Source organism: Symphalangus syndactylus, chromosome 15, assembly GCF_028878055.3.
Source record: "Symphalangus syndactylus isolate Jambi chromosome 15, NHGRI_mSymSyn1-v2.1_pri, whole genome shotgun sequence".
NCBI lineage: Eukaryota > Metazoa > Chordata > Mammalia > Primates > Hylobatidae > Symphalangus > Symphalangus syndactylus.
The window spans coordinates 99067078-99081969 of NC_072437.2; the positions used below are offsets into that span (position 1 = coordinate 99067078).

The 14892-nt window shown below is 36.9% G+C and overlaps 1 protein-coding gene and 1 non-coding gene across 2 annotated transcripts in view; one reads left to right on the forward strand and one right to left on the reverse strand.

Annotated features, from left to right (window-relative positions):
• The first annotated feature begins 747 nt into the window (after nt 1–747).
• RFC3 (replication factor C subunit 3) overlaps nt 748–14892 on the forward strand; it is a 40084-nt gene continuing 25939 nt past the window's right edge. The window contains exons 1-7 of the mRNA XM_063619312.1: nt 748–928; nt 3771–3908; nt 6549–6616; nt 8407–8504; nt 12458–12639; nt 13341–13477; nt 13886–13984. Of these exons, the coding sequence (XP_063475382.1) occupies nt 842–928; nt 3771–3908; nt 6549–6616; nt 8407–8504; nt 12458–12639; nt 13341–13477; nt 13886–13984 (809 nt within the window). The 5' untranslated portion in view covers nt 748–841. The remainder of the gene's footprint in view (nt 929–3770; nt 3909–6548; nt 6617–8406; nt 8505–12457; nt 12640–13340; nt 13478–13885; nt 13985–14892) is intronic.
• On the reverse strand, nt 12152–12262 carry LOC129464301 (U5 spliceosomal RNA). The gene has a single exon (XR_008651528.1). It is a non-coding gene; the product is annotated as a U5 spliceosomal RNA (small nuclear RNA).

Consider the following 14892-nt stretch of genomic DNA (forward strand, 5'->3'; position numbering starts at 1 on the left):
GCAGGACTTAGGGTTCTCAATAATACATAAAAGCATAAATTAAATAAGGAGTTAATATTATGTACAATGAGTAAAGTGCATTTTGAGAGGCACTATTTGAAGAGAACTTCAAAAGCTGCATATGAGCTTCATATGCAGAATATTTTCCTGAGGGGTTCAGATGCTTCCACACATTTTAATTGGAGGGCTGTCAAATATTCTAGACTTAGAATGCATATTAAACACATATCTTCTCCCCTACAGGCCACATCTCGGTAGTTTTCCCATGCTCTTGATTCTTTTGCTTCTAATCCAATAAGAATATTGAGGAATACAAGTAACAAAGGATAGTGAAGATCAGACATTTTCAAGCGATTTATCCAATTAAGCTTTATTGGGTACCTGCCAAGTGAGTGAAACCCTGAGATGTATATATTCTAGTGCCGAGGACAGAGTTCCACACCTAGCAGATATTTAGTAAATTTTTGTTTAATGAATTAAGTGAATGAAAGAATGAATAAATGAAAGGAAGTGTCTCCTCTGAGGTATCTGGATGTGAAACCAAGAGGGTCAGAACCACATTTTCAATTCCGCTTGATAATTTCTAGAATATAATAGACAGTGCGAACAAAGAAAAAATAAATAAAGCAGCGAACTTCAGAACTAGATGGCATCGACGCGGCGGCTGATTTTGTCTGCACACAGCCCCCGTAGCCTTTCCGTCCTAAATCATTTACGTGGCCGCGACCGGTAGTGACGTCACGAGATTTGGAGCTGGCGGGAAAGCTTGTCTCTGTGTTGTGGGGAGGACGCGCGCTCGCGCAGGACTTTCAAGCGTAGGCCCCCGGGAACTCGAGCTGCCATGAGCCTCTGGGTGGACAAGTATCGGCCCTGCTCCTTGGGACGGCTGGACTATCACAAGGAGCAGGCGGCCCAGCTGCGCAATCTGGTGAGTCCGCGGGGGCCGGGAGCGTGGGAGAGGGGAGGCCCCCCGGCTCGGAGTTTCGCGCTCCCCTGAGGAGCAGTGAGTGCTTCTCCTGCCCGCATTGGAAGGTGATAAGTGCTATGGAGAAAGATAACACAGGGAAGGGGGAAAAGGTGTGGGAGGCGGGCTTGTATTTTTAAACAAGAAAAGCTCCACTGAGAAGCGGCATCTGAGCCGAGACTTGAAGGAAATTGAAAAGTCATAAATACATAAATCCGAGCAAAGAGTGGAACAGACAGGAGGGGACAGCAAGTGCAAAATTCCCAGGCAGGGATGTGCACAGCATATTCTAAGAACCTCAGGGGGCCGGTGTAGCCGATAGTGGTGAACCAGCGGGAAGGGTAATCGGAGATGGGTGTATGTGTTGGGATGGAGTTGGGGGTGCAGACCCAGTCAGTCTCAGAATAAGATGAGAAGCCGTTGGAGCATTTTGAGCGGAGGTGACACCATGTGATTTACTTTCTACCTGGCTTAAGATTTCTCGATGTCAGTGTTGTTATTTACAAGTAAAGTGTTGTAAATATGTGTTTACTCCAAAGATCATTTTAATTCTCAAATAAATTGTATTAGGACGTTCCTGAGATTAGTTTTTTGTTTTTTGTTTTTGAGACGGAGTTGCGCTCTTGTCGCCCAGGCTGGAATGCAGTGGCGCGGTCTCGGCTCACTGCAACCTCCGCCTCGCGGGTTCAAGCGATTCTCCTGCCTCAGCCTCCCGAGTAGCTGGGATTACAGGCGCCCGCCACCACGCCCGGCTAATTTTTGTATTTTTTAGTAGAGACGGGGTTTCACCATGTTGGCTAGGCTGGTCTCGAACTCCCGACCTCAGGTGATCCACCTGCCTCGGCCTCCCGAAGTGCTGGGATTACAGGCGTGAGCCACCGTGCCTGGCTGAGATTAGAGCTTTGTGAAAGATCCTCTCCCCTCTATCCTGATGCCTCTCTGTCTGTTGTAGTTGATAAAAGTGCCTAATGGCAATATTTTGTGAGAACGAACTGAATCTTCCAGGGAGTAGAGAGTAAAGAAGGATCTTTAGGAGAATAAGTTATTTAGTGTCTGTGGAAGACATTTATCCACTCCTTTTAAGGACCTCAAATTAATACATGATGCTGATGGAAACGTTTTTGCCCAATACCCTGGTTTTCCCTTACCGACCTTTCTTAGATTTACAGATACTATTTAATTAAGTGCTTCTTAAAAATAAGAAATAATAAGAAAAGACTGTACATGTGAAAGTCATTAAACTAGTTGATAGTATTGTGAGATTGAAGGTTTTTCTTGGTCTCTTTATTGATACTGCATGTATACTAATTTAAAATAAATTACTGCAGTATCCATCATTTATAGACAAATTACATTTTCCATCAATAGCTTTGTCTTCAGTTTTCCTAGTCATAGAATACATTTTATTTTCTGTGGCCACTTTTTGTTGTACAGAATTTGCAATGCATATTTTGGACATCAATTTAATATAATGGTCTTATGTGTTAAATTTGCTTTTAAGAAATGTTTACCTGTTTACTCTTTTATTTGCAGCTTAATCAAACTATGAAATATTTAAAGCATAACCCTTATTTTTGATTAGATTGAAGTTTAAAAAACAAAGTCAGTATCTGTGGGACACCTGCCATTTTCCAGGCAGTGTTAGATTGAATAGTTCTTTTCCTTGAGACTTTTCAGTGACAGAGATGGCTGAGTTTACAAAGTATTAAAATTCATTGTAATAAGCGCTTCTCTTAAGATACGTATTCCATTTTTTCAGTAATAGTTATTTACAGAACTTCCCCTTACAAGATTTTACGCTCCTGAGGCTAAGGTCTGTCACCCACTCATCTTTATAGCCTTCATAGCACTGGTTCCCAAACCAGACTGATCATCAGAAACACCTGAAAAGCTTTTGCAAAACTCATGATCAGCAGATACTGTTAGTGCCCTACCCAGTCCTCTTGCTTTTAAGTGCACACAGACTGACTGACTTCTAACTTTGTACATCTGTACTTTGCCTGAGGGCTTTTCTCTCTGTGACACTCATAGCAGATTTGAAATGCCTGGAATTAATGCTCTTTCTTTTCCCCCATCCACTTTCCTAAGCAGGCTTCAAGAAAGAACTCATCAGAGATAATCATACTGTAGCTTCCCCACCCTTTGGGTGGGTTAACACTCTGGTGGGTGTTTATGTTGGCTTTAAGAGTTTCCCTAGCAGGATCAAACACAGATACCTAGAGGCATTCAACTTGACAACACACTCTTACTGGCTGCCTTGCTTTCTCTGTTTCGCGTCCCCACTCTCCTATGAAGTTTTCGTTTATCTCACAAGTAACCTTCCAAAGAAACCAAATGCACTGAATTGTTATCACAGGGACTGTTTCTAATAGCCTGAAGTAAGAAAGGCATGAATCTCAGAGTAACAGAATCCTAATCTCATGGATAATAGGGTCTATTCATCAGTCAGTCCTTTATTTTAAAAAGTTTTCTAGGAGATTCTGGTAGTCAGGTTTGGGAGTTCCTGCTTTCTAGCATTTAGTTTTGTATCTTGCATGTGCTGTCACGTATATAAGTTATACAAAATTAGTGTCAGGTGAATAGTAAACATTTCAGTATATATATATATATAAGATACACAATATTTTGTATATCTACCCATGAAACTCCAAGTTTTACACATATATAAAAGCTTGGGTGTATCTACTCATGAACTGGGAGTTCCATGGGTAGACACATAAAATATTTGATACTTAAAAAGTAGTTTGGTTCTACCTAGAGCAGTTCAGTTTGACTAGGGAAAAATGCCTTGTTCTTTCTTTTTCAGGTTCAGTGTGGTGACTTTCCTCATCTGTTAGTGTATGGACCATCAGGTGCTGGAAAAAAGACAAGAATTATGTGTATTCTACGTGAACTTTATGGTGTTGGAGTGGAAAAATTGAGAATCGAACATCAGACCATCACAGTAAGCATTTCACTTTGAGGCCCTGAAAGTAATTTATAGCAGGGACTTTCAGTCTTGGTCATATATGTCCCCCCAACTCAGTTGCTTCCTAATGTATGATTTAAATAAGAATCCACAGGTAGTCTTGGCACAGGATTTGAGAGCTACTGATTATGGATCTATTATAACCAGAGCAAAGCCATTTATGTTAGATAGGAAATAAGAGCAACAGAGGGTTTGGGGTAAAATGTAGAGGGTGAGATTAATTTCAGATTACCTAATAAGATAATGTCTTAGCTGAAATTAGAACTCAGGTTTCCAAACTTCATTTTTCTGAGAGCAGTAGTGGGGATGGAAAGAAAGAGAATGATTTTGAGAAAAATGTTAAACATGGTATCAAGTGACTTGGTAAAGAGTGGGCAACTGACTGACTGGGAAAGGAGGCCTGCAACTCTGGGATGTTGAGAGGCTTCCTGTGATCTTGCCCTTGCCAAGATGTCCAGCTTCATACCATGTAGCGCATTTTTATGCTCTTCCATTATGGATGATGTTTAAGATCTAGCTGAAATGTATCCTTCCTTTTCCTACCCCATTAGAATTAACTTTTCTTCTACAACTTGTAGTTTGTACTTTTAATAGTACTTACTTTGTTTTGCTTTGGTTGTAGTAGTTTATACATCTTTTACTTTGACAAGATTGTTTTGACTGTGTGTCGAGAACATATATTCATTTTCATATCCTTCATATCTTCTGGTAAAATGTCTTTACATATTAGGCATTGAAAAAATCATATGCTGAGTGTGGATGGTAGTGCTATAAACAGAATCTTCAGGAAGGTAACTGGGTTTTAGGCTAGTGTTGATTAGCATATATTTAGATACATTGAGTTTGAGATGCTGGTTGTGTGTTGTGGTGGAAATTCTTATAAAATATATAGGGACAAATTTAACAAAAATGGTGTAGATGTGTCAGAAGAAACTAATATCTTATAGAGGGACAATAAACAGCCAATCAAATGGAATGTTGCAGCATGTTCCCAGATGGGAGGCTTAATATTTTAAATTATCTGTTTGCCGCAGGTGACACTATAAATTTCTATGAAATTCGAATTAAAATTCAAGTGGTTGTTACAATTGTATGAAATGATCTTAAAGTCCATCCATATGGAACAGTACATTTCCGAGACTAGCTAAGTCATTATGAAAAAAGATTAGTGAAGTAGGGCTTGTGTTATCATATAGCAAATCATATTGTATGTCTATTGTAAATAAAACAGTATTATATTGGCATGAATATAGAGAATTAGACAAGTGAAACTGGAAAGAGAGCTTATAAATGTGATAGAGGTTCTATTTCAAATCAGTGGAAGAGGATGAGCCAGCAGAGTGTGTCATCATAGCTAGTTATCTATCCAGAGAAAACAAAGTTGAGTCCCTATGACATACAATTTATAGAGATAAATTCCAGATGAATTAAAGACTTAAATGTGAAAATGAAACACTAAATATCTTGGAGTAAAATTTTTTAGACTATATGAATTGCTCCTGGGTCAATAAAACCTTTTGTAGGAAAACATGGAAACTATAGAAGAAAAGTAGATACCTGGATATATGAATTTGAAAAATTGCTATGATAGAAATTTTACATAAAATCAAAAGAAAAAGATTGTCACAAAATATTTGAAAGGATTGTATAAATAAGAGATTTTTACAAATTGGCAACAGAAAGGCAATCTGGTAGAAAACTGAAAAATAGATTCTTCTGTAACAAATAGTCACAGGAGAAAAATATAAGTGGCATTAAACACATGTAAGGATGTTTGACCTTTGTGATAGTCAAGCAGTGTGAGTCTATTATATACTCACCAAACTGAAAAATTGAAAGGCATGATAAAACCTACTGTAGATGGGGAATGTTGGGGAAGAGTGTTGCCAGTGGAAAAGTGAATTATTAAACTGTTTTATGAAGCAGACTGGTCAATACATACACACATACACACACGTATGATATTAAAGTTAGAAAACACATTCCCTTCAATCCAGAAAACTGGGAATCTCTTACATAGAAATGAAAGCAGTATATGCAACATATGTACAAAGATGTTAATTGTGGAATTGTTTGAGTTCAGAAAACAAAATGTCCATCAGTATGACCAGCTTTGGAACATGCCATAGGTTGGTTGTGTGACTATAACACTGTGCCAGTTGTCGGAGAGGGATTGCCAAGATATATAAAGTAGGAAAAGCAAAACACAGAGACGTGTATGATTTGGTTTTTTTAATTTTTATTTTTTACAAGAAACATTGACACTCCATGAAAATATATTTGTGTATGTTTATTTTTGTGTTAACATGGAAAAGACTGAAGGAACAGATCCTTTGCAATGATCTGTATTTCAGGTGGTATACAGATTTGGTTTGGGGATTTATGTAGATAAGGAAAAGAAAAAAGTAGTCAAAATAAAACAGGATGTGTGATTGACCCAATTTATATAAAAACATGTTTATCTGCACATTGAGAAAAGAGTGGGATTAACAAAGTTAAAACATGAATGGTGGTTATCTCGAGTTTTACTTTGTATAATAAAAGGAAAACCAATGAAAATACAAAAGAGTGGGGAAATAGGCAATAAATAAATGTTAAAAATATCTTTGTCCACAGACTCCATCTAAAAAAAAAATTGAAATTAGCACCATTGCAAGTAACTACCACCTTGAAGTTAATCCTAGGTAAGTTACTACTATATAGAAATTAAGCATTTTTAGAGAAATTGGTTTTGGGCTTTCTTTTTTTTAAAAGATTGAAACCCTTTTTTGAAATAAATTGATATGTGTGGAAGCACAGTTTATAAAACAGATTAAAGTGGAGCTGCCCTGCTTGAAATGGGAATCCTAGAGCCCTTCCTGTTTTGCCTTCTGTGTCAAATATTTTCAACAATATATTTACCTTTTCTAGCTCTAGGGAGCTCATTGATACACACACAGTACATGTATTGTCAGTAAATTTTTGTTAATTATGTTGGCTCATTCATGAGCAGTGTGTCTAAAAAGTTTACAGTGTTTGGAGTAAATATTTCAGAAATTGACTTTGGGTTGCCAAATCTTTCTTTGTCACTCTCTTTGTTTAAATTTCTTGATTAGAGGCATTATAATAGTTCACCAACCAATATCTTTATTCTCTATATCATGCAATAATAAGATTAGGAACTTGTTGGAGAGGCATTGAAAACTCGTGCAATAGCTGTTAAGTATTAAGTGGTGTAGAAATGATTCTGGGAGCTAAATTGGGTAAGCTGCTATGATCGGTGGGGCTGTATGAGTTCTTAAAGGAGAACAGAATTGAGGATATTGTCAGGCATCCTCAACATGGGCAATGGCACAGAGGCAAGAGTGAACATCCATTTCAGGGAGAGCGAGGAGACTGAATGGAGCAGGAGGAATAGCATTACAAGCTAATGTGTATGTTGTTTTCAGTAGCAGGCAGTTTGTAAGAAGCTTTACCTGTATTACTACATTTAATCCTTAAAACAACCCTAACAGATAGGTAATATTATTTTCTCTAGGCGTCTCAAAGAAAACGAAGAGAAATAAGGTTGTTGGGAATGGGTTTGATCATAGAAACAAAGGGAGTGTTAATTCCAGAGACAAATGGAGAATGTTTTGGATTCTTGGCTAGGAAAATGATCGGAAGAGCAACACTGTAGGTATATTGATCTATAATAATAGTGGTGACTTGGGAAAACTTAGTGGCTGTTTGAGAAAATAAAGTTAACTGCTTTGACCTGTTTTTCTCATTGTGAGTTCTTCTGAAGCATAGATAACCAATTGGAGAATAAGCCGATTGCTTTCGGGGTGATTGAAATTAACATTCATTCAGCCTAAATTGACTTCTCTTGGTTTGAGAGGTCCTTGACTGAAGTGCCAAAGCAATAATATTGGTGTAAATGACAGATCAATACCTATACTAAGTCATCAGTTTACGGAGTTTTGACTTTGTGTCTTAAACTCAATTTGTTTATCTCATTGCTTTACTGAGTCTCTGAATCAGTTTCATTCTAGTGCTGGGAGCAGACTTCTCTTTGTTCTCTCTTAGATCTTTGCTATTTTGGGGATGTGGAAGAGGAATAGGGATTGAATTTCTGTTTCAAAGAGTTATTTTTTGTATTTTCAACAATTATAGATAGTTGAGAAATTAGCTATAATTAGGTATTAATTTTCTGTAGTCAGTACGGAAGTGTCAAACTATTTGCTAAACTGTTACCTAATTATTAGTAGTTGCTCTTTTTATGTTAACAGTAAACAATGTAAGAACATGTTTAGTGTTTTCAGTGATGTTAATCCAATTGGCATATTGTTAGTATTTTTAATGACCCTAAAACTTTTTACTTTTAAAGGGCTTATAATTATAGTTAGGTGATATTAATTTTGATTAAAATTTTGACCACTTAAGAACTTCAACATTTTCCTTATAATAACAATATTAAGGGCATACTATATACCATTATTTTTGTTTTGTGTAGTGATGCTGGAAATAGTGACCGAGTAGTCATTCAGGAGATGTTGAAAACAGTGGCACAATCACAGCAACTTGAAACAAACTCTCAAAGGGATTTTAAAGGTAGGTGATCAAAAGACTGCTTTTTATGAAGCTGCCTAGCGTTAGTGCTCTTTTTTTTTTTTTTGAGTTATGAAAGTGAAAAAGAGAGAAGCATGATCTCTGGGCTCCTGGGAGTTTATAGTCTAATGGAATTGAATTTTATGTGAAAGAGGATTATTTGTGCCATCCATTTGATATTTTAGAACAAGATGAATAAAAATACGTGATTTAAAATCAGAAATTACATGATTTTAAAATAACTGTTCTTATGACCCAAGTCATATGTTCATTATCAAATATTTAGATAAAAAAGAAAATAGTATCAGCTATATTCCCACCATCCAGAGACAACTACTATTAACAGTTTAGACTTTACCTTCCAGGCATTTTTTCTATGTATATGGATACATTCTTACTGGTGAAATTTTTGTGATAATAAATATGCCATCATTTAATGCTTTTGATGTATTTTGCCAAATTCTCTATCTGAAAGAGTGTATAGATTTATACTACCAATAGCAGTGTTTGGGAGTGCTCATTTCTCCGTGACATTTACCAACACTGAAGATAATTCGTTTTAATCTTTGTCGGTTTGAGTGGAGAAGATAGTGTTTTGTTCTTCTTTAGTGAGTGTGATAAATTTTTCCTTTGTTTATTGCTCATTTTTATTGTTTTGTGAATTCCCTGTACATACTCTCAGCTGATTTCTTTCCTCAGTCTCCATATTTCAGAATAAATTTACATTTATGAATTTATTTTTTGCTGTTACATATGGAGTCGTATATTTTCTGAATGTTTTATATATGTGAGTTACTAACATTCTACTTTTATATCTTGGTATGTTATTAAATTCTCTTACTGTTTGTAATTGTCTTTTGATAGTTTCTTTGAGTTTTTTTTAGATGTATATTCATATAATCTGTAAATTATTTTTCCTTTTTCCAATTTTTATGGCTCTAAATACTTTTTCTTCTCTAATTATGTTGGCCAACCCTCCAATAGTGTGCTTAATAGTAATAGAGATAGCAGATGTCCATGTCATGACTCTGGAAGGAAAGCCTTAGTGTTTCCCCATAATTAATTGCTGGATTTTGGTCTGAGGTATATATATTTGATCATGGTAAGAAAATATTCTCAAGTTCCTATTTTATTGAGTGTCTTTAACATAAATGTGTGTTAAATATTGTCTCATGCTTATTTTTCATCCGTGAATGTGCTTTTATGATTTTTCTTTAGTTCATTAATATCATAGGTTATATTACTGAATTTTCTAATATTAAAACTTTTGCTAGGCACAGTGGCTCATGCTAGTAATCCCAGCTTTGGGAGGCTGAAGCAGGAGGATTGCTTAAGCCCAGGAATTCAAGGTTGCAGTGAGCTGTGATTGCACTACTGTACTCTAGCCCGGGTGACAGAGCAAGACTGTATCTCTAACAAAAGGCAAAACAAAACTGTCCTGCATTTCTAGAGTAAACATCACTTATCATGTTGAATTCGCTGTTTTCTGCCTACCAAGTACTGCTTAGTCACTGTTTCAAACATCACTATACAAAATAATGATATGTATATGTAAATATAGGAAATATTGTGCCATTATCCTCAATCTGTTATTAATATTGAGAAATGTTGAACATCAGTTATTATAAGAAATTTAGTTGAAATTTAAAATTTTAATCAAAATTAATAATACCTAATTGCAATTACAAACCTTTAAAAGTGAAATGTTGTAGGGTCATTAAAAATACGAACAATATTTTACCACCCAATTACAGTTGAATTAACCTATTCTTACATGAAGCTTACTGTTACTTAAAAAGAACAATAACTATTAATTAACAGTTTAGGAAATACTTTGACTCTTTCATATCCATAAAGATGTTATTCTGCTCCTCTGCTCGTCTTTCTTGCATAACTGTTTAAATTTCGCCATGATCCTTTTGTGTTGGTCATTTTGTTAAAAGTAAAGTGAATTTTCCTGTACTTGGGAAGGAGAGGAAGGCCTGAGAGTTTTTTCTAGGTCTGGGGCTCTACAGCTACCTCTTGTATTATTTTTACAAAGTGACAAACAATATATGACACTTTACTTGAGGCCAGGAGTTTGAGACCAGCAACACCCGGTCTTGCCAAAGGGAAAAAAAAAAAAAAAATTAGGCTCATGCCTGTAGTCTTAGCTACTTGGGAGCTGAGATGGGAAGATTGCTTGAACCCAGGAGTTTGGGATTACAGTGAGCCATGATCAAGCTACTGCACTCCTGCCTGGGTGAAAGAGTGAGACCCTGTCTCTAAAAAAATAAAATAAAAAAATAAAGTAAATAAATGACCTTGCATTCTGAGCTGTATTCCCTATCTTATTTTTTGTCACCTTTATTGGGATTCTTTCCTTTGTCTCTCTTTTACCTGTTGTCAATTTGGTCTGGGATTTCTTCTCGTTGTGGAGCATTGTCTTAGCCTCGAATTCCTGTCCTCAGGCCATCCTCCTAGCTCGGCTACCCACAGTGCTGGGATTACAGGCATAAGCCACTGCACCAGCCACAGCCACCTGGAACATTGTCTTAGTAGGGAGCTTCATTTTGGTATTCTCAGAGTCTACTGTTCTGTCAAACCTTACTGCATCAGGGTTCCCTTGCTCTCACCCATAAATTGGGCTCTGTTGAATCTCCCACCTCGGTAAGACTGCTGCTTTCTTTGAGACAGTATCTCACTGTGTTGTAACAAGCTGGAGTGCAGTGGTGCCATCACAGTTTACTGCAGCCTTGACCTCCTGGGCTCAAGTAATCCTCCCACTTTAGTCTCCTGGGACTACAGGCGCACACCACCATGCCCGGCAATGTTTTGTATTTTTGTAGACGTGGGGTTTTGCTATGTTGCCCAGGCTAGTGTTGAATTCTTGGGCTCAAGGGATCTGCCTTCCTCAGCCTCCCAAAATGTTGGGATTACAGGCAGATTACAGGCATGAGCCACTGTGCCTGGCCAACTGCTGCTTTCAAATTGGCCCCACCAGGGTTTCTAGTATGTTCCCGTGGGCGATTTTGAGCTTTTCCTGTCATAAAGTCTGTCAAAATCTTCCTCCCACACCGTTGCTGATACTATGTGGGCCTTTCCAGTTTTAGTTGCTTGTTCTCACTTGCTCATGCTTGGGGTTCTTGGGTAAAGCTTGTTGCCTGGTTTCTGTATGATGTTCATGGGTTCTTTGTCTTGGAATCTTTAGTTGTTCTGTTTATTTTTATGAGGCAGATCTAAATACTACATGCTGCCAGTTCATCTTCTAGAAATAATTTGTTAATATAATGAAAAATACAATACTGGATTCAGTTTCTGTCTATACATTATTCCTGAACTATGTTAAGGCTGATCTGTGATTGTGGTCAGATGGAATCTTACTTTATGGTGGCCAGATATGTTTATGCCTTGTTGCCTACATCTCTTGCACCACTGTTTTCCAAAATCTATTCCTTGGAATTTAATATTTTAGATTAAGGTGTACCACAGAAATATGCTGCTGAGTAAAGTTATTTTGGGGAAATGCAGCACAGTACTTCCTTGTCTTGGTAAATTTTAGTGCATATAAATAAAGGTTGCAATGATTTCTACTACAAAGTGACCTTTTAACTTCATTTAGCCTGGTGTTTCTTGGTCTTGTTTGATTATAGATTCTTTTTTTTTTACTAGCCCTGCCAATGCAAGGTCTCACAATATTAAAAACTCAGAGCTGTTCTTCTCTATAGAAGTCTTTAGTAAAAGGCGAAAGATTTATATGATCTGAAGAGAAACTGGAGTATGATTGTAGCGTTTTAAAATAAAAAATAAAGTAATTTTACCATACTTATAACTTTAATTTATCTTTGCCAATGGGAAGAGTAGTATATCAGGCTTATTATTTGGGATTTCACCCTGGATAATGAGAAGGAAGAAAGAGACAAGTTAAAGTTTGAGTGAACTCAAGTTAAAGTTTATTTTGTTTCTCTTTGACTCAGTGGTATTATTGACAGAAGTTGACAAACTCACCAAAGATGCTCAGCATGCCTTGCGAAGAACCATGGAAAAATATATGTCTACCTGCAGATTGATCTTGTGCTGCAATTCTACATCTAAAGTGATCCCACCTATTCGTAGTAGGTGCTTGGCGGTTCGTGTGCCTGCTCCCAGCATTGAAGATGTAGGTCAAGTTACACTTTTCTGAAAAATAAATCAGTTCAGATTCTCTGAATACTGTATGCTTGTTATTAAAGAAGGGAAGCATATCAGTAATTCAAAAGCATCTACAGACCTGGATGCAAAGCATTAATATATGAACAAACCAAAGCGTATGGTTGTAAATACCAGATGCCAATATATAGAAAGTGTTTTTCCCTTTAAACCGTCTTTACCTTGAACAAGTAGGTATTATGAATTCTACTAAACTAGGTAAGGGCTAGTTATTTACTGTCTTCTTTCTCAAGCTGATTTAGTTGGCTATAAGGAGGCTGGAATATTGAGGAAATAGATTTTACACAGAGATGATGTGGGAATACCTAGTCCCTAGGAAGGGAATTAAAGTTAATTTGAAATAACATTAATATGAATATATATACATAGATATATTTTTTCTCTATCATTCTTAACAGCCATCAGCAAAAATTATGATTCCTCATATTAAATATCTTTCCTGCTTTTAATAGATTTTGGGAGATTTCATGCAAAGTAGGGATAATATGTAACATTGTGTTAGATGCAGAGTGGTAAGTTACTTTTAGTGTAAGTTTCACTTATAAGAATTTTGAGAGTAATACAGTTATAAAGGTCTAGGAAGATATCAACAGAAATTAATCTTAATCTGCTTTTTAATGGATTGCCCATTTTTGTTAATTTTATTTGTAGATTTGCCACGTGTTATCTACTGTGTGCAAGAAGGAAGGTCTAAATCTTCCTTCACAACTGGCTCATAGACTTGCAGAGAAGTCTTGTAGAAATCTCAGAAAAGCCCTGCTTATGTGTGAAGCCTGCAGAGTGCAACAGTGAGTGGAAGGGGTAGTTACATTCTAGGACTTCGGCCCCCAACGTTTTTGGCACCAGGGACCAGTTTTGTGGAAGACAGTTTTTCCATGGATTGGGCAGGGGTGGGGGATGGTTTCAGGATGAAATTGTTCTACCTCAGATTATTAAGCATTCGATTTTCATATGGAGCGTGCAACCTAGATCCCTTGCATAAGCAGTTCACCGTACGGTTTGCGCTCCTGTGAGAAGCTGATACCATCACTGCTCTGACAGGAGGCGGAACTCAGGCCATAATGCTGGCCTATCCGCTGCTCACCTCCTGCTGTGCAGCCCGGTTCCTAACAGCACACACCAGTGGTTGGGGACTCCTGTTTTAGGACATCAGCACACTTCTGTTTAACTTCTTGTGTTGTCTTTTTGTCGTGTAGATATCCTTTTACTGCAGATCAAGAAATCCCTGAGACAGATTGGGAGGTGTATCTGAGGGAGACTGCAAATGCTATTGTCAGTCAGCAAACTCCACAAAGGTACCAGTATAAAATGATGACAGTAAAGGTTTCATTATCAAGATGTCATGGGACACATGTTAACTATTTTATGCTAATACCATGTCATTTTGAATTATAATTAAATCCTGAATCTATGTATTAACCTTTTAAGGAAAATGTAGCATTTAACTTCAGAAATTAAGTGGTTCAGAATAGTTGGTGTGTGATATTATTGCTTTTATTAAGCTGTAATATCATGGCTTACTTGTGATCATGTAAAAGTGGAATTTATATTAATTTTAATTTTCCTTTTAGGATCGCAGATTACTTAACATACAACCCAAAGCTACAGATAATGTGGGTAGCTTTCTAGTAAAGGACAATGTAAAACTTGGTAATTGGTGATGCATCACATGCTAGAAAGACACCAGACTAGAAGTCAGACTTCTAGTTCTTGTCGTGAACTCCTAGCTAAGTGTTCTTGATCAGATGACTTCATTTTAGAGTTTTATCTTCATTTGTATATTGAAGATATTATTATTGCCTCACCAAGGGTACTTGTGCCTTTGTTGTAAAGAGCAAAAGAGTTATTAATGGTTTGAAAACTAAAAAACCCTGTGCTTATAGGTGACCATGCGTTCTACTAAGGATAGCATTGTGTATATACCATTTTTACCCAGGAAGTATTTTTTGACACATTTGCTGCAAAATTGTTTCCATTACTTCTGTAGGTCTATTATTGGTAGGTTGACCATTCTGAAAATACCTCAGCCGCTAGTTGTTTGACTTATGGCAGCTTTGATTGAGAAACACAGTTTGCTTTCCTCCAAATAAACAATGATGATGTTAAGGCTCACTAACTTTGGAGAGTATGGAGAAGTTTCCTCAGACTTGGCTAAAGCACAGTCTCATATCCTTGTTGGCTTTCTGAACTGAGAAATGATCTT